This window comes from Eschrichtius robustus, chromosome 8 (assembly GCF_028021215.1).
Source record: "Eschrichtius robustus isolate mEscRob2 chromosome 8, mEscRob2.pri, whole genome shotgun sequence".
Lineage (NCBI taxonomy): Eukaryota > Metazoa > Chordata > Mammalia > Artiodactyla > Eschrichtiidae > Eschrichtius > Eschrichtius robustus.
The window spans coordinates 104727249-104753756 of NC_090831.1; the positions used below are offsets into that span (position 1 = coordinate 104727249).

General features: G+C 35.1%; 1 protein-coding gene across 1 annotated transcript in view; it reads right to left on the reverse strand.

Annotated features, from left to right (window-relative positions):
* Nucleotides 1-5780: 5780 nt before the first annotated feature.
* Nucleotides 5781-26508, reverse strand: part of GRM8 (glutamate metabotropic receptor 8) — a 778703-nt gene continuing 757975 nt past the window's right edge. Inside the window, exons 9-10 of the mRNA XM_068550083.1 lie at nucleotides 12183-12429; nucleotides 5781-5830 (exon numbers count right to left, since the gene is read on the reverse strand). Coding sequence (XP_068406184.1) covers nucleotides 5781-5830; nucleotides 12183-12429 — 297 coding nt within the window. The remainder of the gene's footprint in view (nucleotides 5831-12182; nucleotides 12430-26508) is intronic.

Genomic DNA, 26508 nt, shown 5'->3' on the forward strand with positions numbered 1-26508 from the left:
ACACTTATTCACATCTATCCTCCGTATCGTCTTATTCAATCCAGCCTCTGAATTGCACACACAGTAAAGAATAAAGATAGGAAAGAATAATTAAAATAGAGTCCCATTCCAGAACTCTTCCATTACTAACTTGGATTATCTTAATATGATTTTAAGCGCATTTGTGATGTTTATTATTCAGATACTGCAAATGCAGTGCTTGAAATTAGGGGAAACAAAACAATAAAATAAAACTTAGAAATATTATCCAAAACATGGAAATAGGCAAAAATGGTGATTTTTTTTTTCAGCACAGTGCTACATTTGAATTTCTATCAACATGGTTATTTTATAGCTCTGTAAATACAGGGGTTAATTTGTCAATCTTTATCCAGTAGTTTCAAATAATGTCTGTCCAGTGAAGAGATAACCTCTAAGTTTACAGTTTATTACACCTTAAGACACTAAACTAGTTTTATATATAATCCTCTGATTTATCCCAATATTTATTTATATATTAAATATATTATATACATCATTAGCTTCTCAAATGCTCTTTGTGCTAGTTTTAACATCTTACTGGTTCCCTAATTAATAAATGGATTGAATAAAATCCTTGACTTTTTCATTTTACCTCTTTATGAAAGTTGTATCAATATTTTTAACTCTTTCAGAATTATACTTTAACATTCTGATAATTTTCATTAGCTCTCAAGATCATCCTATGTTCTAGTGAACTTACCTAATGAAAGTTAGTTCATTGGTAAATAATCTTATATGCTTACTTCAAAATCTGATACATCACACGGATGATTTGCCTTTCCTGTTTTCTATAACCACATCACCCCTACCTCCTATCCAAGTCATTGCATGGCCAATTTTTATTTTTTAATAGGTCCCAATCCATGCTTGAACTTCATGACTTTGTAACAAGTTATTTGTCAAAGTTAGCTTTGCTAAAACTACTTAATAAGGCATTACACAATTAGAAAAATATTTAATAGGTCAAATTTCTTTTTCTCTATCCTTATCACTCTGAAAGTAGCCAAAATATAGTACAAGGCTTTACATTTATAATACACTAAGTTCAACAGAGAGAAAAATATTCCGAATGTCCCAATGAAGGGTTAAATTAAATAAAAAATAATGGCACCCATAAGTCACAATATCATTAAAAGTTATGCTACAAAAAATTTTTTGTAAGAAAAAAACTGAAATAGAACATAGACAATATTTTTTTTAAACAATAATTGTTCTTCTTTTTGCTACTATAATATGACACTTTCCAAGAATAAAAGCAAGTTTCTGAACATTCATAGGCTTCATTTTTTCTTAAGGAAATCTTTTCTTCTAGCTAAAGCCAAATGTTTCTTCATTATTCATATCTCCATTAAAGGAGAACCATAATAAAAGAAAAAAGAAGCATTTCTAAACATTATTTTGTATGATTAGAATGTTCTATAATTTGGTATTATTTCTTATTCATCCTTTCATGCAACCTTATTGTTATTTTTAGCAATTTTATTCTAAAAGATGGATGAAATACTGACATTAAATAAATGAAATGAGAAAAATTGGTAAGTTGCATAATAGAGTTTAAGAATGTCATTTCATCCACTTGCTGACTAAATAAAATATCAGTACACATTACCAACAAACACATGAAAGTATGCTCAACATCACTAATCATTAGAGAAATGCAAATCAAAACCACAATGAGGTATCACCTCACACCGGTCAGAATGGCCATTGTCAAAAAATCTACAAACAATAAATGCTGGAGAGGGTGTGGAGAAAAAGGAACCCTCTTACACTGTTGTTGGGAATGTAAATTGATACAGCCAGTATGGAGAACAGTATGGAGGTTCCTTAAAAAACTAAAAATAGAGCTACCATATGACCCAGCAATCCCACTCCTGGGCATATACCCTGAGAAAGCCATAATTCAAAAAGAGACATGTACCACAATGTTCATAGCAGCCGTATTTACAATAGCCAGGACATGGAAGCAATCTAAGTGTCCATCGACAGACAAATGGGTAAAGAATTTGTGGCACATATATACAATGGACAGGCATAAAGAAACGAAATTGAGTTATTTGTAGTGAGGTGGATGGACCTAGAGTCTGTCATACAAAGTGAAGTAAGTCAGAAAGAGAAAAACAAATACCATATGGTAACACATATATATGGAATCTAAAAAAAATGGTCCTGATGAACCTAGTGGCAGGACAGGAATAAAGACACAGATGTAGAGAATGGACTTGCGGACACGGGGAGGGGTAAGGGTAAGCTGGGATGAAGTGAGAGAGTAGCATTGACATATATATGCTACCAAATGTAAAATAAGACAGCTAGTGGGAAGCAGCCGCATAGCACAGGGAGATCAACTCAGTGCTTTGTGACCACCTAGAGGGGTGGGATAGGGAGGGTGGGAAGGAGACACAAGAGGGAGGGGATATGGGGATATATGTATATGTATAGCTGATTAAGTTTGTTATAAAGCAGAAACTAACACACCATTGTAAAGCAAGTATACTCCAATAAAGATGTAAAAAAAAAAAAAGATAGACTCAAAAAAAAATAAAAATTAAAAATAAATAAATAAATAAAATATCAGTGTTGGCTAACATAATTTAGAAAATTGTTAATATTCTTTCTTCACTGTCATTGGTAAATAATAGAGAATATAGAGTCAAAGTGGAAGGAAATAAAATGACACAAACTTCTGCTCTTAGTGAGATTTCCTGTAATATGGTATTTAATTTAAGTTAAAAAAGTAAAATCCTGTTCATCTGAAACGTTAAATTATCTGTAAAAGTTTCTGATAAACACTAAAAATTAAGCTTAATCATTTAGTTCCTATTCATGTTCCAACGGTCTTCCCTCAAGCTTACATTTATGATTAGTTTTCCTTAAAAATAAAATTAGTTTGTGCCAGATCAACCGTCATGGATTTAGATGCCTTTAAATATTAGCTAGCATAAGCTAATTTTTTAAAAAAATTGAGGTCAGATTTGGTTGGCCCAAGGTCACACTAATATATCGCTTATTGTCTACTAGTGACATTTGCTGAATATTACCTTAGGCTACATTTTTAGTATTCCCTCTGGCATGCTGAGATTAGATGTGACATTTCTTGGCCAGAATAAAAACAAGGTCGATTCTAAAGACTATAATACTATATTTTTTCCATGCAACTTTGCATTTGCTTATCTACGGTACACAGGCAGTTAGTTAGTTTTAAAGCGTGGGACTTATGAAACACTACTGGCACATGCTAAATCCTTCTCCTTACAGGATGCCTCCCCACACTGTCCCAGCGTGTATAACTATCTCCTGAGCCCTCAGCAAAATCCCTGAGAAAATAACCACAGTGGAGGTCAGAATGCTCTAGCTCCTACTATAAGAGGTTGAGGGAATTTATCCTCCCACTGCCTGGGGAGGGTGACAGTTTCATCAAGAAAATTTTCCACTGAGATAATGTTATAAAGGATGATTGGCATATGTAAATCTATGAGGACTATTATTCAACTCTATTATGAGTTAAAAAGATTTTGTAGAACACCAAATAATTATCATTTATAAAAGTACTTAGGAAAGAAAACCCATTGGTAAGTTTGTAATAGGAAGAACAATTTTGAAATGTCATGAATTTTGCTTAATATTTTATTTTTCTTCCTAAAGCCTTAAAAGAAAAAAGTAATAATAATAATAATAATAAAAACCCACCTTTGGCCTGAAAGCCAGCTTTGCTCTCATAATCACCCTGTTGCATCCACTTACCCTGACTAGAGTCAATTAGTAAATGAAAATATGAATATGTACTTGAATTTCTCTCTGAATGAAATGCGAGGCTTGTAAAATTCAAGCATTTTTCTCAAGCAAACATGTATATACTTACTAGTTTAAAAAAAAATCTTTAAAATGACTAATAATCTCCAACACGAAGAAAACTTGTCAGTTTAAAAATTAAAATACAATTATAATTACTTTTCTTGGTATGGCTATTATTGGTACTGAGCTACATGGCACAATAAAATATAGTAAATATGCAGTTATGAGTTTCCTTCATTTTAAACTAGGTCTTATCTAGAAAGGCACACCTAGAGGTGGGTTTATGATCCTGATTACAGGATTGTATTTATCAGTAATTCAGATAATCTGAAAACTTGAAAACAATACTCTCACTCGATTTAAATATTATCTACAAACAACAAATAACTATTAGGAGAAACTCAACAAGAGACCAATAAGTACCTATTTCCTTCGGTATGTAGCTCTCTGTCTGGGTTGGTATCTAGGAAATGCTACTGTATGCTGAAGGAGCCTAAGCTATGCTACGTCAACTCTCTGTGTTAAAGTGACTGTCAATATCCTGGTTGAAGCTACAGAGCACAGATAGCTCTTTATATCTATAAGGGATGCAATAAGCCGTCCAAGCTAACTCAGCAGAGAGAACATTTACTAACAAACAAAATGATTGTAGAGAACCATTGACTTGATGGATGTCTGGGACTGTGTAGAATGGAGGCGCCCATGACGAAAATGGTAGCAGATTTGAAGGCCTTTAATGGGCTCCTCTTACCCATCCTAGTGTGGTTCATTAGCATGACACAGGCTCCTTGTTTTCTCTCTCTTTAATGATACTGTTCTATGAACCAATGAGTGTTTTCATTTAGAAAATAAGAAAGCACTGACATGTTATCTGAACTGTGGTTTCTTTAGTGATGCCAAGGGAATAAATACGCTAATTCTGTGCTTTGAGGAATGTATTGGGTAAGGCCCATTACTTCACTGATTTCAGTGGATACTAGGCCCAGGTGAGAAAAAGTTAATATTACACACCTTGGAATATTTCTTTGTGCAAAAGTTTGACTTAGAAAATGGAGAATTTCAGTGACACTTGGATATACTTTTAGATGGTGATTTTCAGATTACATTCTCCCAAGTTTAACTCATCATTTGTTAATTATGATACCTGAAGCAATTGACCTCAAGCTACTGCTTGATTCTTCATAAAAGAAGCAATCACTATGAAAAGCTACCACATAAATCTTGAAATATTCACAAAAATCTTACACAAATATTTTTTCATATAGAAATGAAAGACCGTGTTCTTCACATACACGCAAACATACAAAAAGACATTCCTCGAGGAAATAGTAGTTTCTTGGCACACCAGGGCTTTTACAACAGCAGTTAAATAACAGCAGCAGTGCCAACTGGAAAGAGTTTTCCCTGGCTTTAAAACTGGAACGAAACAACTCTCAACATTTGCAAAACATTCCTTTATTATTAGAAATAAATTATTTGTATAAAAAATTGCATGCGTCAACCATTGCATTTATTTTTAGCACAACCCAGGGCTTCAATCTGGTCAGCCATTACAAGAAACAGACTCATTGTCTTATACAAGTTGAACAATGTGGGACAGGAATGGGCGTTCTCACAGTCACAGAAAAATACTTACAAGAATAACATCAGACATGGTTTATTTCAACAACATTTTTTTTTTCACAAGGTAACATTAGTTTTCCTTTTGTGATTTTTTTTTTTAACTGCTCATGAGTAAGCAATACTTTAGCTTGACACTCATTGGTTGTATTATATAAAATGGGTTTCTTCACTTCCTGTTATTGATACTTTTGGCTTGTGGCTACTTTTTGTTCCTTACAAGATTGACTATTGATTTGATTGATTGTAGTCTACAGAGATCTCCAGGAGTGAGTGTTGGTGGTGTCACGTTCATTGTTTAAGATCGCATACCACATTTCTTCTTATTGTATCATTTCCCTGTTTCAGATTGAATGATTGCTGTAGCTGATATATGTCGTCTTGGTAGAGGAAGCTGTTAAGACAAATTAAGACAAATTATAGTACGGAATAATAAATTAGTTTGTTAAAATGATTTTAAAATTCAAATATTGCAATGACTTTTTATGATATGTGGTCTTTACAACCTGTTATTATTTTAAACAGTGTAGTAGGATTTCAACAATTGTAGAAATAAAAATCAGCAGAATTTTTAATCTGTAAAACCACTAGTCTCATTTATAGTGTAGACATTTAGCAGAAAACTGAAAATGTGAATGCCCTGGTCTTTAATATATTTAGGTGAAATTCAATTTAAATGTGCATTTTGACTAACAGAGGTTTACAATATAAAAAATGAAAGAACAGATGAAATTCTCTATCCTGCAAAATGAAAAAAGAATTTTTTTTTTTACAACCCACGTTAAAGACCTCAATTCTTTGAGTCTGATTTGATGACCAAGAAAGAGATAGTCATTATAATTAGTCGTGCTTTGAGAATGAATATATCTTCCATTTAAAAATAGTACTTTTAGACTCTAGAAGTGAACACAGTAAAATATCAATGTGTATTGCCAATACATATTTATGGTCTGGTTTCATCCAAAGGATACAAATGGAGATGTTTAAAAAGTAAATAAAGACTCAAAGAAGGAAATGAATATTTAATTGTTCTGGTACCAACTTATCATGAACTAAAACCCATTATTGTAAGATTATTAGAAAAATATGAACAAGAAGATATTCTAAGTCAAATTTATATTCATACTTAAATTTCCAGAAATACAAATCTAAATCCAAATAATTACTTTGCGTTTTTGAAAGATGTGATGGAATAAATCTCTGTTTTAAAATTCAAAAGTGATATCCTATTTATTTTTCAGTGGAACTCTGGAATGAATAATCATAAGAAGAAAGAAGAAAAAGTGCAAAACATGTATGTATTTCACTATATAAATCCAATTCAGGGTGAAACAGATTTTTAGAGAATGATTTACTTTTGAACATTGAATAAGGAAATTGTAAAGTTTCTTCTCTGAAATAATTGGCAATTAGACTCATTCATTGTAGTGTACATGAATACTGGTAATTGACCAGACAAGTTCTTACCAGAGACCAGGATCAGACAAAGTCCACAGTGACTAAAATTAATGCAGGTAGCCCAGGAAGTGCTAGCTGTAGAGGTTTTTGCTGTTTTTTTATTTCATTGAATATTATGAGCTTCATGCCAAAAACAGGTGGGACATACCTGCTTATCTTTCTATGTTGCTCACATTAGGTTATTATTGAGGGACAGTGGAAAGGAAGTAGATCTTACACTTTTTTTTTTTAACAGATCTTTATTGGAGTATCATTGCTTCACAATACTGTCTTAGTTTCTGTTGTACACCAATAGACTTGGTTTTAAGTTGCATTCTCTTCTCTACAAAATGAGTCAAAAAAAGTCACTGAACCAGGTTATGGGGCCTCAGCTTCATCACTGGTCCACAATCCACAACATTGGGTTTTTGTGAGGATGGAGGCACGGTAGATTTGTGGGGAATGGCTGTGGTCTTAGAGAGTCCATATGGAATGCTACTTTTCTATTTACGCTTCTAAAAGGTAGGGTGTCTGTTACCTTTGGTTTGGTGTGAAGTGAAACACAGTGATTTTTATGGTCTTTATTTTTTAATTTTTTATTTCTAATTTATATAATGCTCTCATATGCCTCTAAATATATTCTAAGAAAATAAAATCTGTGCTTCAACTATGCTTTTGAAAGACTTTCATATGATCTTTGTAGACAAGATGGAGAAAAATTATGAGTTAGAAAAACGACCCTTTAAAAGATTGCTCAACTTCCTGCCCTATTCAGTATATTTAACAGTAACTAAAAATGTGAGAAATATCTATCAAATTTGTAGATAGCTAGAAAGAAAAATTATGGTTGTAACAGAGGAACAAGAGCCAAAAGACCTTAATGAAGATGATATTCAGATGTTAATTTTCAAGGATCATTCCAACTTTAAGACTCTAAAGCTCTTTAGAAATTCATATTTCATTTCTTGAACTCTTAGAAGTAACCTCCAGGGAAAAAGATGGTAGAATTCTATTGAGAACTAAGACTATAATTTACCAAAGGAAAGTAATCTTAATTTTTCTGATTAGAAAAATGATGTAAGGCTTTGGAAACATAATTTAGTCAACCTTGAAACGATGTGAATGGCAGATATCTTGCAAGAGTCTTCCTTTTTTTCTTCCAAGAAGAAAAAAAGATGGATGCTAAAATAATAGAATTTTTGAATTTTAAGTCTTATCTTTTCTGTTAATCACAGACCACTCTAGATTTTGTGGGTTAGGTTCCAGACCACTGCAATAAAGTGAATATCACAATAAAGCAAGTCACATGAAATTTTTTTGTTTCTCAGGGCATATAAAAGTTATGTTTACACTATCCGATAGTCTTAAGTGTGTGATAGCATTATGCCTAAAAACACAATGTACATACCTAAATTAGACAAAAATACTTTATTGCTAAAAAAATGCTAACCATCATCTGACAATGCAGGGTTGCCAGAAATGCTCACTTTTGAAAAAAATGCAGTATCTGGGAAATGCAATAGAGTGAAGCACAGTAGAACGAGGTATGTCTGCATATTTTCATGGCAGCAGTGATACTTTTACCTTTATCCCAGAAGTGTCACAGAACAAAAGGGATCAGAGACGTACATATAAGCTAATGTAATACTTCTGCTGATGAATATGCTTATGTGAAAATCAGGCTTGAATACAGCAACAATGAATTTCCTGTGCACACCACACTGTGTTCATAAGCTAGAGAAAGCAGATCTACCTCCAGAAGCAGCTGTTTTCATGAATTATGCATGAATAGAGCTTAAGGAATACCATGTTACAGCATTCGTTAATTGGGTACCATTGATAAAATTCATATATATCAACTTTGTTTCTAACTCTCTTTCCACACTTTTATGAAACAACACTTGACCTTTTTATGTGTGCAATGTAGTATTCTGCAAATTCAGTCATTAACATGGACTCATTTGTTCTCCCTTCCAGCTTCACATTACTTTTATTTATTCTCTGTACCATTAGAAGCTTTCCTTAAATATGTGATCAGAATTTCTGGCATTAACAAGTCATCTTTAAGATGAAATTTCTAAGAATGATGGACTTGTAGAGCTCCATGGCTATGAAAGAAAAACATTGCATGCATATCATGAATACAGTTAATTGGTCAGGAAAAAAATCCCGACTGTAGCATAGTAGCCATAATTATCAAAATCCTCCACATATTAAAAAAAGGGAGGGACTTCCCTGGCGGTCCAGTGGTTAAGACTTCGCCTTCCAATGCAGGGAGTGTTCGATCTCTGGTGGAGGAGCTAAGATCCCACATGCCTTGGGGCCAATAAACCAAAACATAAAACAGAAGCAATATTGTAACAAATTCGATACAGACTTTTCAAAAAATGGTCCACATCAAAAAAAAAAAATCTTTAAAAAAGGGGATGCTAAAACAATAGTTTTTGAATTTTGTCTTCTCTTTTTTGTTACAGACCAATCTATATTTTCATGGGAGCAATGATACATTTACCTTTATACAGTGATTTATAGTTTACAAAACACTGTCCTGTACGTCATCGTCAAGTCATTGTAGTAATGGTGATTTATCAAAAGTCTGGTAGCAGAAAGTACGAGAATGCGGCAACATGGATACTGTTCCAGTGGATTAACTAGTCCCGGTTTGATTGAGAATAGGCTCCACCGGTTTTGAAAGGAGGTATTTTAAATCTGAGGAGGCAAGGTACTAGTTACAGAGAGTTGAATGGCAAAAGCTTTTCCAATATTCAATTATACTTCTAAAGACATAAGACACACGTTTAGAAGAAAAATATTGCGTTTAATTTAGAGAGTTTGTGATTTTGGAAGACTTTTTACTTTTCCCATTCAAACCACTGGTGCATGTGGTAAAGGGAACAGGCACACAAGGGGTCCATTGTAGCTAGTCCTTAAGTGAACAAAGGTTAACAGTGGTTACCAGGAGTGGGATTGCAGAAGGATGGGTGAAGATTTCCTACTCTGTCTCTCCTGAATGTGTAAACTATAATCACTTTATCTGAGCCTAATTTATTCAATCCAAACCACTCCTGTAAAAGATGAATACTACAGTAAAATCCCCAAAGTACAATTTAACCTTCTTTGAGGTCATAATTGACTTTATCTTGTTTCACCTTCTTAACTTTCTTTTATCTTCCAAAAGTGAGCATTCATCTCCTCCAAAATATTATAGGCTTAGCCACCATACAGCCTTCACATTTGTAATCTTTCATTCTTATTTTCAGAGAAAAGAGGGAAACGTACACATGCTATGAAATTTCCATTTCAACATCAACAGAAAATAATAAAAGGAAAACAAAATGTATGAGACATTTCTATAGCATGGGATTAGTCTTTATCAATACAGCAAATTTTCCCTTCAGGGAACTGACTTATTTTTTAAAGGGGTGGAAAAAGTTTATTAATTTTTTTCCTTACCACATTTCAGAGGTGAGTCCAGGATAACTGGTATTTATTTCAGTGTACATTTGGTTGTTTCCATTTGCAACCATATTATGTAAGGTTTTCTGGATTGCTGCTAAAAACCAAGTACAACTATAGAAGACTCTGGTGAGTCATACTGAGAAGTGCCAGTGTTCAAAGTGTACCACTGGCCAACAGTAGTTTATTGGCATCCTATAATAGGTTTTAACTTCCTGCACTGATGCTTTCAAGGCAGAAAAAACAAATAAAATTCTGCCCTGAAATCACAAGCATTCTACTCTGACGCCCTTGAAAGTAGTACAGCACAACTTTTGCTAGGAGCCCAGATAGCCCCACTATTAGTCAATTGCTTATCTATAATCAGAGATGATTATAACAATTTGATACCAAAACCCATCCTTACTGTGCCTTCTCTTGCACTTCCTCGAGATTTCATGTTTGCAGAAGGGTGAATATGTGGGGAATGTCTGTGAAATTCTTAAAAGGCTTCTTTCTCTACAAGTAACTAAATTTGATATTCACGAGCTGAAGGTCATCTTCCTAGAGGACCTGGCCAGTCATTCCAAGAAGTCTGATAGTAATTGAAGCCAATAAGTTTAATTAATCAATACTTATCTTCTAAGGATAGTTCTGCATATGGGGCATTAGAGTAGACAGTGTTCATCTGGAACTCTTGATGCAAAGGAAGGTTTGTGAATCTAGTGAAGACTATAAGTTGTTATAATAATTAAATCAGATAAATTCATCTCAATCTTCTCTGTATTTCATGTCAAAAGTACAGAGAAAAGGAGATACAGCCTCCTGGCAGAATCCGAGAGGAAGAGGGTATTTTTGCATAGGGTTTTATCCTTAATTATTAAATGCCTGTGTTATATTCCCAAAAGACAGGAAGCCACTCTAACACAAGGACCTTAGCTTTTTTTTTTTCTTTTTGAACCATCTACAGAACCTCGTAATGTATAGGTTATACACACACACACACACACACACACACACACACACACACATATATATATATAAATTTTTTTCACTGTATTCAGCTTTCTGGTATTTTGCAATACACACCTTCAATCTATTTGCTACTCTTCCATAGAGTCCAAGATGGACTTGAACAGCTCAGTGAAACTCTACTGGCTTAGTTTGGTACCAGTATGTTGTTATGTGCTTCTTCAGGGATGATTATAGAGAAGATAATAGGTGAGGAAAGGAAAAGTGGAGTGGTGGCTGTAGAAGGGGTCCTATTTTCAGGGTCATGAGGCTTTCAGAGAAGAGCTCTAATTATCTTAATATATCCAAGAAGGGAAGTCAATGGAAACCAAAGAAGGGGATCACTTTGGGGAAACAAATATAGACTATGACTTAACCTAACATGTTGGCTAACTAGTTTTCTCATTTCCCTAAATATCTGAATAACGTATCATTTATTTGTGTAAGATCTTTGGTAGCATGCTTCATAAATACTAGTTAACTATTAATTCTGTGAAGAGCGACCAGTATTGAACTGACAAAGATTGGAGAGTAGTTCCTAAGAGCTAAAGGATAATTTTATAAATGGAGCATAGTTCCAAGCTTCAAGCTCTGTAGTGCCTCAAAAGAGAGACCTGAGTGTCACACTTTGTAAAACAGATTTCGTGTTTATGTTCATGCTCTGGAGAGGAGCCACTTGCCTTGAAATCGTTTGGTTCTAACCAAATGGTTCTAACTGCTGTGATGGTCTCATGGTGTGCGAGTACCACCAGGCCCCTGGAACCACGTAGCACAGTCCCCAAGACCAGTAGAAGAATGTTCAACGTACATCTATCAGGAAGTGCTCCCACTCTTGACCATCGGAAAGTCTACGGATGACTTACTGTTGGTTTCAAGACTCTCACAGAGTTCGCTTTTCACCTCGCCATTTGGTCTGTCATTTCCTTTTTGGATCAGTTTGCTTTGCACGGTGGCAGCTGTCACCACAGCTTTGAAGCTCCTCTTGCGTTTTTGAACATTCTGCTCTGGATGAAAAATTATAATATAAACCTTGGGCATGTAGAGCATGCCCAGAGACACCGAAGCACTTAAACTCATGGAGACAGTAAGTGTTGTTGTCTGGATGTACATCTGAAGAAGGAAAAAAAACATAGAATCAATGTTGGTAAGCCTGACCTAAGATAAAGCAAATAATATAACCGTTTTCTGAAATTATTCCAGCTTCTCTGCTAACGGTGCATTAGAAGGTACTTATTAAAACTGCCCTTAATTATAGTCAAACATTCCTTTATCCCCACCTACAAATGTGGGTAAAGTTGTAGTGTTTATGAAGCCCAATTTTTTAAAACAAAAACAAGTAAGCTGATGGAGCTTAGTTTCCTCTTTAGATTATAATTAAGCATATGTATGGAAGGGAGCAAAATCAGTCTAGCAAAAGACTAACATTTTATGTCACACAAACCTTATTCAGGGAGGTATCACAAGGTCAAATGTTATTCTTTCAACAGTGAACCTAACCTAGAAGGTAAATTATATATAGTGGAAACAGAGTGGGAGTGAAATAGTTCAGATCATCACTATTGCACACCATTGCTTGAATAATGCGAGTGTTTGCATCTTCACATAATTACTTAATTCCAGCTTCCAAACCTGATAAATCACAAACATGCCATAAGGACTTGATATTTTTTAAGAGCCCCCCCCTAAAGGATAATTCCAGAGGGTTTCTAGATGATTGCATCAGATCAAAATAAATGTGGGTGCTTTTAGAAAATACGTAAGACTTCCTCCTTCCAAGATTGAAATATGCCCCTTGGGGATGGGTCCTGACATCTGCATTTTGAAAAATTCTCCCCCTGTGCTCATTCCTTATCCTTATTTCACTGAAATTGACTGCTCTGGTACTTACAAAGAGAAGTCCCTGTGGAAGATTTTTCTTCCTGCAATCTAGAGGTTAATGAACTGAAAAAGTCAAACCTAAAATCACTGCTTTAGCTTTTTTCATTATGTTATGAAAACAAACATGACAGTATTTTAATCTTTTTTCTTCCCCAATGTTAATGAGGTATAATCAAAAAATAGAAATTGTATATATTTAAGGTTTTATCAAAACTTGATGTTTTGATAAACATATATTATGAAATGATCATCTCAATCAAGTTAATTAACATGTCCATCACATAGTAACCATTTTATTTCTTTCATTCTTTTCTTTTCTTTTCTTTTCTTTTTTTGTGGTGAGAATGCTTAAGATCTCCTCTCTTCACAAATTTCAAGTAAACAATACATTATTGTTAACTGTAGTCACATATTCATCTTGCATAACTGGAAGTTTGTACCTTTTGACCAATATCTCCCCAGTTCCCCTTCCCCCTGCCCCTGGTAACCACTATTCTGCTCTCTGCTTCTATGAGTCTGACTATTTTAGATTCCACATATAAGTAAGATCATGCAGTATTTGTCTTTCTGTATCTGGCTAATTTCACTTAGTATAATGTCCTCCAGGTTCATCCATGTTGTCACAAATGGCAGGATTTCCTTTTTTTAAAAAGAGTCAATAATATTCCATTGTATGAATATTTCACCTCTTTAAAAATAAAACCTTTGATCTGTTTACATTTTTCATGTCCTGAGCCCAAAATATAATTTCTCCCAAATAACTTGGAATACTGAGGTTACAAGGTAGCCATGTTTTAAGATGATGAAGAGATCCCTTTATCATCTCCATGATCTTCATTAATGTCTGTTCATTCTAATGATACCTCTGAAAATGTAAAGTTGTCAGATTGCATCCAGCAATCCCCAAAATAATTGTGTCCTTTTTCATAAAGACTCGAAATATATTTACCTTGAAGAGTAAATACCTGAATCAGCCTTATGGCTTCCTTTTCCTAGGGGAGACTGTTTCTCTTAACAGATGACAAAGCCTTGAGGTGAGAAACTGTCTGAAACATGAAGAGAACTTCAGGCTCTAGTAAAAAGACTGTCCTTATATCTGAGAAATCATATCCTGTGGATTACTGAGTTTACTGTTCAATTTATCTACCACTAAGGCTGTCCTTTGCTTAAGACCCTATCATGAGTATGGGAACACCCTTCAACAAGGTGATATTTAGGATCGATTTGTTTCAAAGTTCACCTCCTCCAGGAAGTCCTCCATGATAAATCTTGATTATAATGTCCTTATTTTACTTCTAAGCACTAGTGCATTAAAAAATAAATACAATGGAGCACTTGCTAATGTCTAACTATGTGATTATAATAATTTATATGAACTTTGTAATAATTCATAAAAAATGCACAACCAGGGTATAAACTTCCCTAGCGTCTATAATCTACATTTTTTCTTATATACCTCTAAGAAATCACACAATTTCTTCAAGAAACCCTTAATTTACACAAATCATACAGAATATGCTTTCCATAATTTTCCACTCTGTCAAATGGACATCAGGGTTGATGACATTTTAAGTAAGAAACACAAAGAGATGAGGTATGAATCCAGACTCTAGGTTGGACTCATGCATACCAGCCTCAGTAGAGACGTGATTCAAATACATCCCTCGGCAAAGTGATAAATTACTACATGTCATGACCTCTCAGGCTACCTGCCAACAAGTGAAAATTCATGTTAAATTTGAGAGAACTAATCTACTACAGTTAAGAAGGTCCTGATAAAATGTGAATATGTGCCTTTAAACCACACAAACCTCCCCAAGCTTTGCCACCTAGTTTTAAGCAACTTATTATTATGAATACTCATAAGCTTCTCATGCGATAGTTAATCCTCTTTGAATTCCTGCTTATTCTCCAGCTAGCATTGCAGCAGAAAGGCTATGCAGAAAATGGGCTGCGGAGAAAGGATGTAATGATAAGGAAAGGATAGAGCCAAATGCAAACCACACATAAATATTCCAAAGCCACTCAAATAGGTAACCATCAGTTTTGTCCCAGTCAGACCCAGCCAAGTCACTTTAACTTAAAAAACAAACAAAAACCAAACAAAAACCCTCCAGAGGTATAGCCATGAAATGATGGGAACATCCACATTGATTAGTTGGATTCTTTTTATATGTCTTAACCTGTTGGTCTTGCTAAAACGTATAATACTAGTCAAATAATTCATAAATACCTTTCTAGTTTGAAAATCTTATAAATTTTATCCACTACCATAAATATGTGATAATTTTCTCCCCTTATTCAGAATAATTTCTATAGTATATAGTAAACTTGATTTTGTTAAATATTAAGCATGAAGAAGATTCTGGAATGCTAGTTTCCACATTAAATATATTAATGTAGTCTATCCTTTTAGCAAACCAACTCAAAAGAAGATGTAATAAACATAGACATTAGGATTAAACAGTACTATGCTTAGTGTTCCAAGCCCTCCATTAGACACTATGCTTGCAAATTACAGCATAATGCTGAGCTTCCTTATGTGCTCTCTTACAACAGCTTCTGAAAAATTTTAATGTGGGTTTAATATATGAGAAGCATCTATACAGTCTACGGCCATACCACCCTGAACACGCCCTATCTCGTCTGATCTCGGAAGCTAAGCAGGGTCGGGCCTGGTTAGTACTTGGATGGGAAAAAGCATCTATAAAAAAATCATACCCTAAAATCTAAAACCTTACAGTGGCCAAGGCTGTGTTACAGGACTTCAGACTGTGAGTAGACTGAGTTTTTGAACTTCCTCTTTGAATATTTAATGAAATAAAAATGTCGTATATATTAAAACCTCAATGAAAGCAATAAGAGCAAAATAAGCAAAGAAATGAAATGCCACCTACTGTCCTTCTAGAGAAGTTAATTTCTTAGCATCATGGATTATAGGATTTTCAGTATCTCCCATATTTAAGAAGAAATGGAAAGATTATATTAAAAGATTGAAAATGAGCACTTGTTTCCAAAAAACTCATGGATTTTTTTTTATACCTGTTGAATATTCTAATTACTTGAACCACGTAAGGAAGAAACATGTTCAAGCAGACCTGAGCTTGAATTCCAGCACCGCCACTTAAAATTCTTTTTAAAGATAAAGAAGTTTACAGAGAAACTCTGGAGTTGCCTTGTGGGTGGTAAAAGCCCCTAGTTGACCCATCAGGTGACAATCTGAACTCTAATAAAACTTCCCTGGCAATTGAACAGCTGTGAGATCTTATTTTCCTCTCTGACCTTTAATTTCTTCCCTATGAAATGGGGGAAAATAAGACTTTTCTCATAGAAGGGTTATAGGTGGAATGACATAATCTTTATAAAATGTCTCAAAGGTACAAAAGAGTAGTAGCTCAACGAAGATTATTTTCCCTACAACTTTGAATCTAAAAGGCTGCCAATGAAGCATCCTTCCAGGTATATAGAATAAGAGAGGGGCCTATGAGCCAGTTAATCCAAAGTTGACAGTTTAGTGAAGAGCTGACAGCCCTGCTCTCACTATATGATGTCCAGGAAAATGCTTCTGTAATCTTACTTCAAAGTAGGCAGAATAAGATTTTGCCCAAAAGTCAACTCCTGTTTGCTGGTAGTGAATAGACTAGTGCACTGGTTCTCTGTATCAAAGTTGCAGTTCACCAGAATGCTGTAGCTATATTAGGAGGAAACTATATTAACTCCCTATAACCAACATAAATCCACTGAGAGATGCTGACAGTGGTACTGGATATATTAATGTAACCTTCTTTTTTCCATCCTTCTTTCATGCCCCACCCTCTGCCCCTTGTCACTCCAAAATATTAGTACCTGGAGGAAGAGGAGTGTCTTTTCTATTATGTCCATTGATAGCCTGTCACTTCCTCTGCCTCCACAGCCCCTGGACATTTTGAAGCTGAAGCAGTCACATGTAGTGAAGCAGACTTAAATGATCTCTGGCTAAGCCAGGGAGGAGATGGCACAATGGAGCATATTAACATGACATCTTTTCTGGGACCTATTACAGCTTCCTCTTCATCCTCTGCAGGAGTCATTTGTGCACATCCAGGGTCTACTGAATGTAGGTCTTGGCCTGGAATCACTCAAGACTCTAGGAAGAGTAAGGAGGGAGGAGATTATATTACTCCAGGAGAAAGGTCAGTCTTTTACTTTCAACCAGCTGCCTGCACACAGAACTCTACAGATATCCAAGCTGGTGAGTTTTCAACCCTTAAGTAACCAGTGTAACCTGTTAAGAAACCTAACACCCCAAACGGGTTTGTGCCATGTGATAAGAAACAGATTATTTATTCCTGAATATTTCTGCCTTGCCCTGGATGGTTGGTTTCATCTCACTTTTTGCTGCAGTCAGCCAGGTCCTGTTTGGCTGCTTCACAGAGTATGACCAGTGAGAAAGCTACATTTACACTTAAAGCCTGCCTTTGCCTTTCTCTACTTCTGTTATCTATTCCCTCATCTGTGTGTCCGCCAAAGTGGCACCTGCCTCCACAAATGGATTTTCTGCTTTTCAGAAGGGCTTCAGCCAATGGATTTCAAAATCTCATGAATTACTAGAAGTGATTAAAACAATTTTTTTTTAAAGATGGAGAAGTTTACAGAGAAACTCTGGAGTTGCCCTGTGGGTGGTAAAAGCCTCAAATCAACCTATCATGAAACAATCCAAACTAATAAAACTCCTCTTGCAATGGGACACCAGAGGCGATAACACACACCCCCACCAGCTCTTTGGATTGAGCCTGGATACTAATGGACCATCCCAAGTCCATATCAAATATTTCATTATTGTTTCTGTTTTGTCGAGTTCAAATACCTTGCTGGCTTCTCCTTCTCAGTCAGTTCTGAGGGATCCTCCTCATTCTCTCTAACATCTTTACCTTGAAGTATCCCAGACCTCAGTCCTTGGATATCTATCTGTCTGTCTGTCTATCTATCTATCTATCTATCTATCTATCTGGACACATTACTCTCTTGATGATAACATTCAGAATTATGGCCTTAAAGCAGGACCAGCTTTCTGGGTGCACTGCCTGTACACAGGCTCCTTCACTCAGAAAGGCCTCACACTTGGTTTAATGTTCTGCTGTCAGGGTTTTGAAATTCTTAATAATTTTTGAATACGGAAGCCTACATTTTCATTTTTCATTGGGCCACACAAGTTATGTAGGTAGCCCTGCCTTAAAAACTATATGCTGACTAATTCCAGGCTTCCCTCAGGAAACTCAGTTGCCTTCTGGGTAGCTCCCCTTGGATGTCTGACATATATGATCCAAAACTAACAAGCATCTGAATCCCATCTTCATTCCTAAACTTCTTCTTCCAGTGGTCTTCCTTGTCTTAATTCCATCTTTCCAGTTGTTGGGATGAAAACAAATAGAAATTGTCCTTGACTCTTCTCTTACACTCTATCTGTGACTGAATCCTGTTGACTCTCCTTCCAAAATTTGTTCATATATGTCATTTTCCACTTCCCCCACTGGTACTGCATTGGTCCTAGCCAACATCATCTCTTATTTGGATTTTCACTATAGATGTCCTGTTGACATCTATATGTTTCTCCTCTTCTGCTCTTATTCTCTTCTATCTGATCATCTGATTGATTTTTAACACAGGTAGCTAGAATTTAATCCCATTATTCATAAATTGGGTTCGGTCACCCTTACCCTCAAAACTCTACAATGACTTCACATTGATGGTGCCCCTGTAATGGCCTACAAGGTCCTCTGAGCTGATCTGGCTTTACTCTTTCCCTCATTCATTCTCTTCCCATCCCACTGGCCTCCTGGCTAATCTTAGAAGATACCAAGCATGCTTCTGCTTTGGGGCTTTGATATTTGATGAACTGCCCCTTCACTTAGTTCAGGAAGTGTTCCTTTCTGAATGGTTCTTTCTCAATGAGACCCTTTCCTAAACATGGAGTTAAAAATTGTACCCCCACCCCTCCACCTGCCTTTATTTCCCCAGCTTTATTTCACTCCTCAGCATCTATTTTCTAGCATAAAAGTCTATATAGTTTACTAATTTACATATTGTCCCTTTCCCTTAACTAGAATAAAAATTCCATGAGTCCAGGGATTTTTACCTGTTTTGTTCACTGCTATAAACTCAACACCTAGAACATTGCCTGAATACATGAATTTTCTGGTCTTTGAGGCAGTGTGGATCCTTACTCTTGAATTTGACATTTAAAGGAAATAACCCGTGTAGTTTCAAGAGGAAAACAATAAATCAGATTCTAAAGCTAGACAGTATATTAAAATTTGAGGGCCCCATACCCCTTCAAATCAATACCCAGGCTGGGACAGAAACTCTTGGATAGATAAACATGATGATCATTTTTTTTTGGCCTTGCCGCATGGCATGTGGGATCTTAGTTCCCGGACCAGGGATCAAACCCACACCCCCTGCAGTGGAAGCGAGGAGTCTTAACCACTGGATATCCAGGGAATTCCCAACATGATGACCTTTTAAACTATAAATATGACAAAAGTCAATGGCCTCCACTTGGGAACATGAGCGCTCTGGGCTCTGCCCTGCATCCCTCCCCCACTTAAGAAATGTACAACTGAGGATAAGGCACTCACACTGTTTATAAACGTCCATAGACTTAACTAAATGAATTTAAGGAGGCAATGTGTGTAAAATATTGGCACAGCACCTGGTATACAGTAATCAATAAACAGTAGCTATTGCTGTTATTAGTTAGCCTTGATTTTACTCTCTCTGAACCCTCCTCCATTCCTCACACAGTAAAGACATAACAGTACTGCTCTGTCAAAATCAGCCACACCTTTTTTAGCCTTTTTGATAAGGAACACGCACACATACAACTATAGGCACAAAATATTTGTTCATAAGGAAATATATTTTATGCTTGTAGGAAACACATTCAAAGTGTCATAGTCTAGTATCATTCTGGAAAAAAATCACAATCCTGAGTGTCTAACCTGTCAGGTAGAAATTGAAGGGTTGCTGACCCATCGGCAGGTCAGAGACATTACATTGTGTTTTCATTAGTGGAGATGGAGATGGGTTTGCTCTGATCCATTTGCTGTCTCCCTTTTGGCCCCTTTTAGCCGGGACACATGTTAGCAAAATGAAGAGTCAAACCAAAGGGCGAAGACTATGGATGCAGAACTGGGCTGGTTCACATTCATGTCTGAATCCTTAACCTTGGACTTATTGAGAATGGTGGAAACCAGCTTCAGGGAATAATAAAGCATACACCAATAAGTGAACTATCAGCTTTGCTAAGGGTAGGAAAGGACAAGTGTAAGGAAGCTCAAGATCCTCTAAAGGTGGCAGGACAGATATTAGATTTATAATGAGTATTTATAATTAAATATACATGATATTTAATATTTGGACCAGTAAATAAATTTTCTGTTAAAGCCCGATGATAGACATTTCTTAAAGTAGATGTTTTAAAGTAGAGCATTATTAAATAAAATCTAGTCTTTAGTTTTCAATTATCCTCCATAAGTATTGTTTATAGAAACATAATAAAAAAACAGTGTCTCAAACAATGGTGCTATATTTTCGACTGTGACATGTGCAAATGAATATGAAACATCTGTTTGTTGACTGCTTATCAGTTCCTCCTTTACATGTTGTTTTTCCTCCATGTTTCCCTCCATGGATTCCTGCTTCCATGCCACCTTTTAGCCCTTTATCATTTTTCAACAGTATGGTCAAAACTAAGAATAAGAGTAATGGAGATACCTTTAATTATTATAATTTTAAAAGTATTTATTTGAACAGATACAAAATATAATAGAATAGTTACATGAAGAGAAAAGTGAAAAATTTTTTAGAAATAAGAAAAGGAGAAGAAACAATTATTACAAGAACAAAATTTATCTAAGAACTGTATAATTACACACACACACACACACACACACACACACACACACGCACACACACACAGACGGTCCCCAACTTAGGATGGTTTGATTTAGAATTTTTTGACTTCGTGATCGTGAAAAAGTGATACTCAATAAGTAGAAGCCATCCTTCGAATTTTGAAATTTGGTCTTGCCCAGGGCTAGTGTTATGTGGTATGGACACTCTTTTGTGATGCTGGGCAATGACATTGCCACAGCTCCAGGTCATCCACGCAATCAGGAAGGTAAACAACCAATACACTTACAGCCATTCTGTACCCACACAACCATTCTCTGTTTCACTTTCAGTACTGTATTCAATAAATTACATAAGATATTTAACACTTTATTATAAAATAGGCTTTGTGTTAGAAAATTTTGCCCAACTGTGGGCTAATGTAAGTGTTATGATGTTTGGTAGGTTAGGTGTATTAAATGCATTTTGACTTACAATATTTTCAACTTATAATCAGTTTATGGGGCTGTAACCCCATAGTTAGTTGAGGAAGATCTGCATATTTATCTATCTATCTATCTATCTATCATCTATCTATAGTTATCCTATAGATATCACTGTCTGAAGATAGAAACTTTGCTGGAATTTAAATTTCAGGAGACAGTTATTATGTAGGTTGTATTATTAAAGGAAATTGGTAACATTATGGAAATAGTTTCAACCATAGTTTTCTAAAAGGTACTAAATCATTGTTCAACTGGATACTTCCTATACAACACTTTCTAAAGCCAAAAGAATTAAAGCAGTACCTCAGTGCAGGTACTTTTGTGGAGGCATAAGATGTTGTAGAAATACTAATTTTTTCCTAGTGATATTACTTAATGCAGGAAGAACCAAGAGTAATGGTATTATTGGCTGAATTGTGGTCCCTCCCCACACCCCAATTCACACGTCCAATTTCTAGCCTTTAGTACCTCAGAATGTGACTGTATTTGGACATAGGGTCTTTAAGTAGATAATTAAGTTGAAATGAGGTCTTTAGAGTGGGCTCTAATCCAATCTAACTGTTGTCCTTATAAGAAGAGGAGGTTAGGACACACGAAGTCACACCAGAGATGTGTGTACACAGAAAAAGACCCTGTGAGGACCACACAGAGGGAACGTGGACATCTAAAAGCCAATGACAGAGTCCTCAAAAGAAACCAACACTGTCAATACCTTGATCTCAGATTTCTAGTGTCCAGAACTATGAAAAAATAGATTTATGTTATTGAGGATCAGGTATCATCATTACTGCCAAACATTTTATGGACATCATTAACCCTTCACAGTAATCCTGTAAGTTAAGAATGGGTCCATTCTGGAGAATTTAAATAATATTTTCAGAGTCACACAACTCATGAAGATAAAGTGGAGGTTTAAACTGAAGTTTGTCTGACTTAAAAGCCCATATCTTTAGCACACACCATATGGCTCCCATAGATATACAGAGATGTGAAAGAGCAGGGTTAATATGACTTGAATCCTTACCAAGTCAGAAAATCATCCTTTTCTAATAGAGTTGGGCCAAATTTCTTAAAAATAACAGTCTCAATTAAAGCACCTGAATTAATGTTTAATTGAGAACTCAGAGGATTTTTTTAGATTGCTGTTACCCATCAGCTACTTTCCTCATTAAAAAAAAAAAAAAATCCAGAAAACAAGAAAAGAAATCTCATTGTGGATCCTGGAGAAGCTCTTTCCTAGAACTATATATTGTTGAATTTAACAGAACCATCTAGCTGGAAATACAGACTTAAAGAGATGGGTAAGTTCATATTTTTAAATGAAGATAGTTAGCACCAGGTTTGCACTGGCCAGAGGAGAGGAGAACCCAATAGAGCCACTGACCACCAGAAGGGACAAGGATTCCCTACATTCAGAAGACAAATTGCTGGAACATTGTTCCTGCATAGGCACTGCTCCATTTCCACAGCCATCAGAGACAGGCTATTGACAACACAGTAGGCAAGCAAACTGGGATTCACAAATAGAGATGAACAGACACCAAGAATTAGGAAATACTCAGAGAAAACCGGTACTGTAAAAGAGAAGCATCAAAAAGAAGGATAAAAATCCAAGAAGATAGATCCACTAGAGTTAGTGGAAGAAGTCTTTAGAGGTAAAAACAATTATCTTTGCAAAATTTTGAAAGAAAAAGTATCAAATAAATACCATAGAAATAATTTTTTATCATTAAAATTAAAATCTCAATAGATGAAGGATTTCTGATTCTGGCTCTGAAGGAGTAGCTGTCATCAAACCAATTCACCCACTGAGAATAGCTATAAAAGGATCATAAATTTAAAAAAAGATTGCTTGGAGGCATCAGAGAAAAATCAAAGCAGCCAGGATTCAGAAGGGCCAAGATCTTAGGACACACAGACACACACACACACACACACACACACATACACATACACACACTCACACTCTGATGTGAGTCAGGCATTTTTCACTGCTTTTATCCATTGGTAGTGTGCTGATTCATTGCATGGGTGTTAGAGGGCAGAAATCTTTAGACAGGCTTGTCAGCAGTCTCATGGGGCTGGGAAGACAAAAAATGGAATTCGGGGTTACCAATGCAGCCAGGACTTGAGGACCCAAGATTCCAGGGTATTACAGAGAAGTGAACCTGAGATTTACACCAATTATTTTTCTTTAGACTCTGGTGTATCTTAAGTGGGAGGGAGCAACAGACTAAAAAAAAATCAAACAGAATCCAGATTCAGAGGCTAAAAAGTTAAGCAGTGTCATAATGCTTGGGAAACAAAATTTGGAATTTGTGTCAATTAAGGAGGATGGGTAATTATAAACACCTTGGACTTTTAGCTGATATATCTGAAGGGATATCCTCCAAGATAAATGAAATATCAAACATGGACAAACCCACAGAAAGCCTAAACCTAGTCTCAAATTATCCCAATCCTGGATTACATCAAGGTGAAATGCCTCTGCTTTAACTGTAGACAGGTAGAAAACTGAAGCTTCTCTGGAGGAAAATGGCAACATCTGTAACATCTACATTTTTAAAATGTACAATGTCAGGTATTCAATAAAAGATTACCAGCTACCAGCAAAACATGTCCAACATAAGAACAAATTACCAAAACCAACGGGAAAGGGAAAAAAAAACCCCAATATATAAGATTGTGTCACAAATGATCAAGATACTGTACTTCTCAGACAGAAGTTTACAAAAGCTTGAACATAAATATATTGAAGAAAATACATAATAAGATAATGAATTTAACTGGGGAACTGAAATATATATACGTGTATATATATATATATACACACACACATATATATATATATTTAAAAATTGAAACAAAAATTATAGGGCTGAAAAATATAATAATTGAATTCAATAGATGAGTTTAACAACAGATTAGATGACGTTCAAGACATGACTAACAAATTGAAAGATCTGTAGAAAATATCCATATTGAAGCCTGGAGATAATAAAGAATTTAAAAATACTGAACAAAATTATTAGAAATATATAAAACATAATAAAAATTTTGAAAATGTATGAATTTGGAGTTTCAGAAATAGAAGCAAGATATACTAGACAAAAAGAAAAAAACGTAAAGAGATACTGGCCAAGAATTTTCAAAAACTGAATGAGCGTAGTCTATAAAATTGCACAGAGAAAAGGTATCAGATGACCATATTCCGTGTAGTATTAACAAATTTCAAAGGATTGAAATACAGAGTATGTAATCTGACTAATGTGGAAGTAGGGTAGAAAGTAGAGTTAGGGTAGAAATAACAAAAGTAACACGAAAAGTATCAAAGGTTTGAAAATTAAACAACACAGTCCAGAATCACTTATAAGTCAAGAATTGACAGTGAAAATCAGAAATTATTTTGAACTGAATAATAATGAAGTTGCAACAAAGTCGTGGGATACAGCTAAAACAGGCTTCATTTATATTAGGAAAGAAGAAATTGTGCTATAATTATCCATCTCACAAAACTAAAGAGAGAGAGATAGATTAAACCCAATGAATATAGAAGGGAGGAAATAATAAGGATGAAAGATAAAAGTCAGTAAAATAGAAAACAAATGCAAAATAGGGAAAAATCAACAAAGCCAAAAATTCCTTGAAAAGACTGTAAAATTAACAAACTGTTCACAAGGCTGACCAAAAATAAAAAGGACAATACATGGTATAAAGTCAACAAAATATACCAGTAAACTAGTTCTGGATGTCCTTAGCAAAAAAAAAAAAAAAAAAAAAAAAAAAAAATTAAAGTATATGCTTAAAATTTAAGGGCAACCTAAAAAAATTAAAATAAGACCTAAAATTTCTGAACTATCAAAATGGAAACAAATGAATGAAAATTTGATCAGTTAAAAAAATGGAAAGGAAAAGAACAAAAACACGAGAGTATAGTAAATAGAAAATAAACTGGCAAATATAAACCAGTGATTTTCATGGTATAAATTAAATTCCCCATTTAAAAAATACACAGGTTATCAGATTGGATTTTAAACGTGATTCCAATAAGGAGAAAGTTATATATAAAGGCTGAAAATAAAGTAACTGGAAAAGATGTACCAGAAAAATGTAAACACAAAGAAAGATGGAATAGTAATATTATTATGGGACAAAATAGAATTTAAGATAAAATCTTAAATTATACAAAGAACACATCTATCTATGTAGATAGATCACCAACAATACATTATCACAATGTGTGATGCAACAAATCATAAAAATACAAGAAGAAATGGACAAATTCATAATCATTATGAGGGATTTTAATTCACCTTTTCAGGTTTAAATTTAAATATACAATATAAAATTAAGGTTAAAAATAGTTTAACTTGGCTTCCCTAGTGGCGCAGTGGTTGAGAATCTGCCTGTCAATGCAGGGGACACGGGTTCCAGCCCTGGTCTGGGAAGATCCCACATGCTGCGGAGCAATTAGGCCCGTGAGCCACAACTACTGAGCCTGCGTGTCTGGAGCCTGTGCTCCGCAAGAAGAGAGGCCGTGACAGTGAGAGGCCTGCGCACCGTGATGAAGAGTGGACCCCGCTTGCCGCAACTAGAGAAAGCCCTCACACAGAAACGAAGACCCAACACAGCCAAAAATAAATAAATAAATAAATAAATAAATAAACTCCAATCTCTTTAAAAAAAAAAAATATCGATTGACTTCAACAGATCACGAGGAAATATTAAAAAAAAATAGTTTAATAACAAAATTGCCATTTTGATTGCATTATTTTAAAACCTAATGGACTCTTCACAGAAATCAATCATGCATTAGATTACCCAAAAACAAAAATGAAAACAGGGAACTTACAGGCTACAGTCTTTCCCCTCAAAAGGCAATCAAATTAGAATTAAAATTAACAAATAAATAAATACTGGTTTTTATTCGGAA